General features: G+C 36.4%; 1 protein-coding gene across 1 annotated transcript in view; it reads left to right on the plus strand.

Moving 5' to 3' along the window:
* ZC3H13 (zinc finger CCCH-type containing 13) overlaps window positions 1-2,105 on the plus strand; it is a gene marked incomplete in the record, with an annotated part of 76,736 nt that overhangs the window by 37,656 nt on the left and 36,975 nt on the right. Inside the window, 1 exon segment of the mRNA XM_027766301.1 lies at window positions 1-140. Within this exon segment, the coding sequence (XP_027622102.1) occupies window positions 1-140 (140 nt within the window).

The following is a 2,105-nucleotide window of genomic DNA, read 5'->3' on the forward strand; positions in this document are numbered from 1 at the left end:
TCCATACCCTTCACATTCTTTGTCTTCTCCTCAGAGAAAACAAAGTCCTCCAAGACATCGCTCTCCAATGCGAGAGAAAGGGAGACACGATCATGAAAGAACTTCACAATCTCATGATCGACGTCATGAAAGAAGGGAAGGTATGCACTGTACTTTAGTTTTTTCTTTTTAAGAGTCCTTTTACTTAGTAAATAAGTATTTTCTTTATTAAAAACTGTGCATCCAAATTTATTGTTATAATAAGGGTTGGAAGACTATTTTAAGGCTTTTCTAACACACTAACTAGAGTTTGAGGGCAATAGGAGATGGAACAGCATGGAAATGTAAGCCCTTAAGTATCTGTAAGTGGGCATATACAGGTATGCTATGCTTGTGCTTTCTTCAGATATTTTACTTAATACTTGAGTTGTAAAGTTTTTGGCTATCTAGGAACCAGCAGATGGTGTAATGATTACGTTACTGGACTCCCACGTAGTTAGCCATGGTTTGAGTCCTGGGCCCAGCGGCTTGAAACTCATGCCAGGCATGTGTGTGTGTGCTCAAAATTCCAAGAGGAGACTGGAGAAAGGATTGTGGCGTGGCCATACCCCTGGAGAGTGATTTCTCCCTTTCTGTCTCTCTGTCTGTCTCTGTCTCTCCAGTGAGTGCACATGCCCTACAGCAAGAAAATAATACTTTTTATTTTTTTTGGACCATCTGATTCTCACAGTATCCTTAGTTAATATCTTTGAAAAAACAAGAAGGTGAATAAAAGAAAAGCAGGAACTCTGGGAGCAGAGTTGAAAAGCATTATAAGTATCTTGATAAAAGACTGAGGGCTGGGGAAAACAGAAGGTCAGCGAAAACCAAGCCATTGAACTTCTAAGTGTAACTCAAAATGTAGAAGTTAAAAAAGCAGTTTTATCTTCTAGATCCCTGAGAATTAAGTTAATTATGGATTTGCTACTCCCTGTTCAAGCTGAGATGTTACTTTATAGGCAATGTATCCTAATAGCTCATATCTCTTATTCTACTTCTTCTGTAAGCTTCTTATCCTTTTTTATTTAACTGAATCTTCTTCTTAAGTTAGTAATTGAAGATAGTACTAAGGAAGTACTTGATTATTCACACCAGCATTTCTATTTAGCATGTATCTCTGCAAATATGGTACAGTAGTCTCCTGTGAAATATGTTGAACTTATTTGGTTCCTATCAACAATGCAACCAATAGTTAATTGTGTTCTTTTATTTAACGAACAGTGGATAGATACATAGATAGAAATTAGAGAAAGGACCTGTTTTATAGTATTTGTTTTATACTCTATTTTGGAAACAGATCAACACAACAGTATTTTTGGAACATTGGTAGAATGGGAACATTCTCTTACTCTAGCCTGTTAATTATAATTAGACATGTAACTACATTTAATGATTTTATTGAATGAAAACTTTATTATTCTTAAATGTACAAATGAAGAGAATATATCAGGTCATCAGGAAAGTCAAGACTTGTTTTTATATGCAAAAAAAGTGTATCATGACTTTTTTGATAGCACAATAAGATGCAGTTGAGTTTCATAGAAGTGCTTTTATTGTGATAAGGGCTTATGTTGCAAGAGGAATCCTTTTACTACCAAACCATATGTGTATAAGTTCTTTTGTATGGGAGGTTCTGCCACATTAGAGATTTGGCAGGTGGGTCAGCAAGTGGCCTGGTGGTTAAGGCTCTGGATCCCACATGGTCAACTGTGCAGTTTGAGTCCTGGACCAGCACCTTGAAGAACACCAAGTGCATATGCATGTGTGCCAAAAATCGTAACAGGAGATTGGAGGAGAAGGGTTTGCAGCATGGCTGCAAAAGTGATTTCTCATTTTTCTTATCTCTCTCTCCCTCTCACTCTCTCTCTCTGGCAAGTGCATGCACCCAATAGCCAAAAAGAAAAAAAAAAAAGATTTGGCAAGTGTTTGTTCTTCTGAAATAAGGATCATTTAAATGGAAGGATGGGTAGATAGCTAAGGAACAAAATATTATAACTAGATTTATTTGTTAAGATGGGTAGAGACATTGTAGAAAAAGGACCTGATATTTAGTGAACACTTTTTTTTTTCTTTTTTTGGAGAGGTTT

Source organism: Tupaia chinensis, unplaced genomic scaffold (genome assembly GCF_000334495.1).
Source record: "Tupaia chinensis unplaced genomic scaffold, TupChi_1.0 Scaffold142211_1, whole genome shotgun sequence".
NCBI lineage: Eukaryota > Metazoa > Chordata > Mammalia > Scandentia > Tupaiidae > Tupaia > Tupaia belangeri.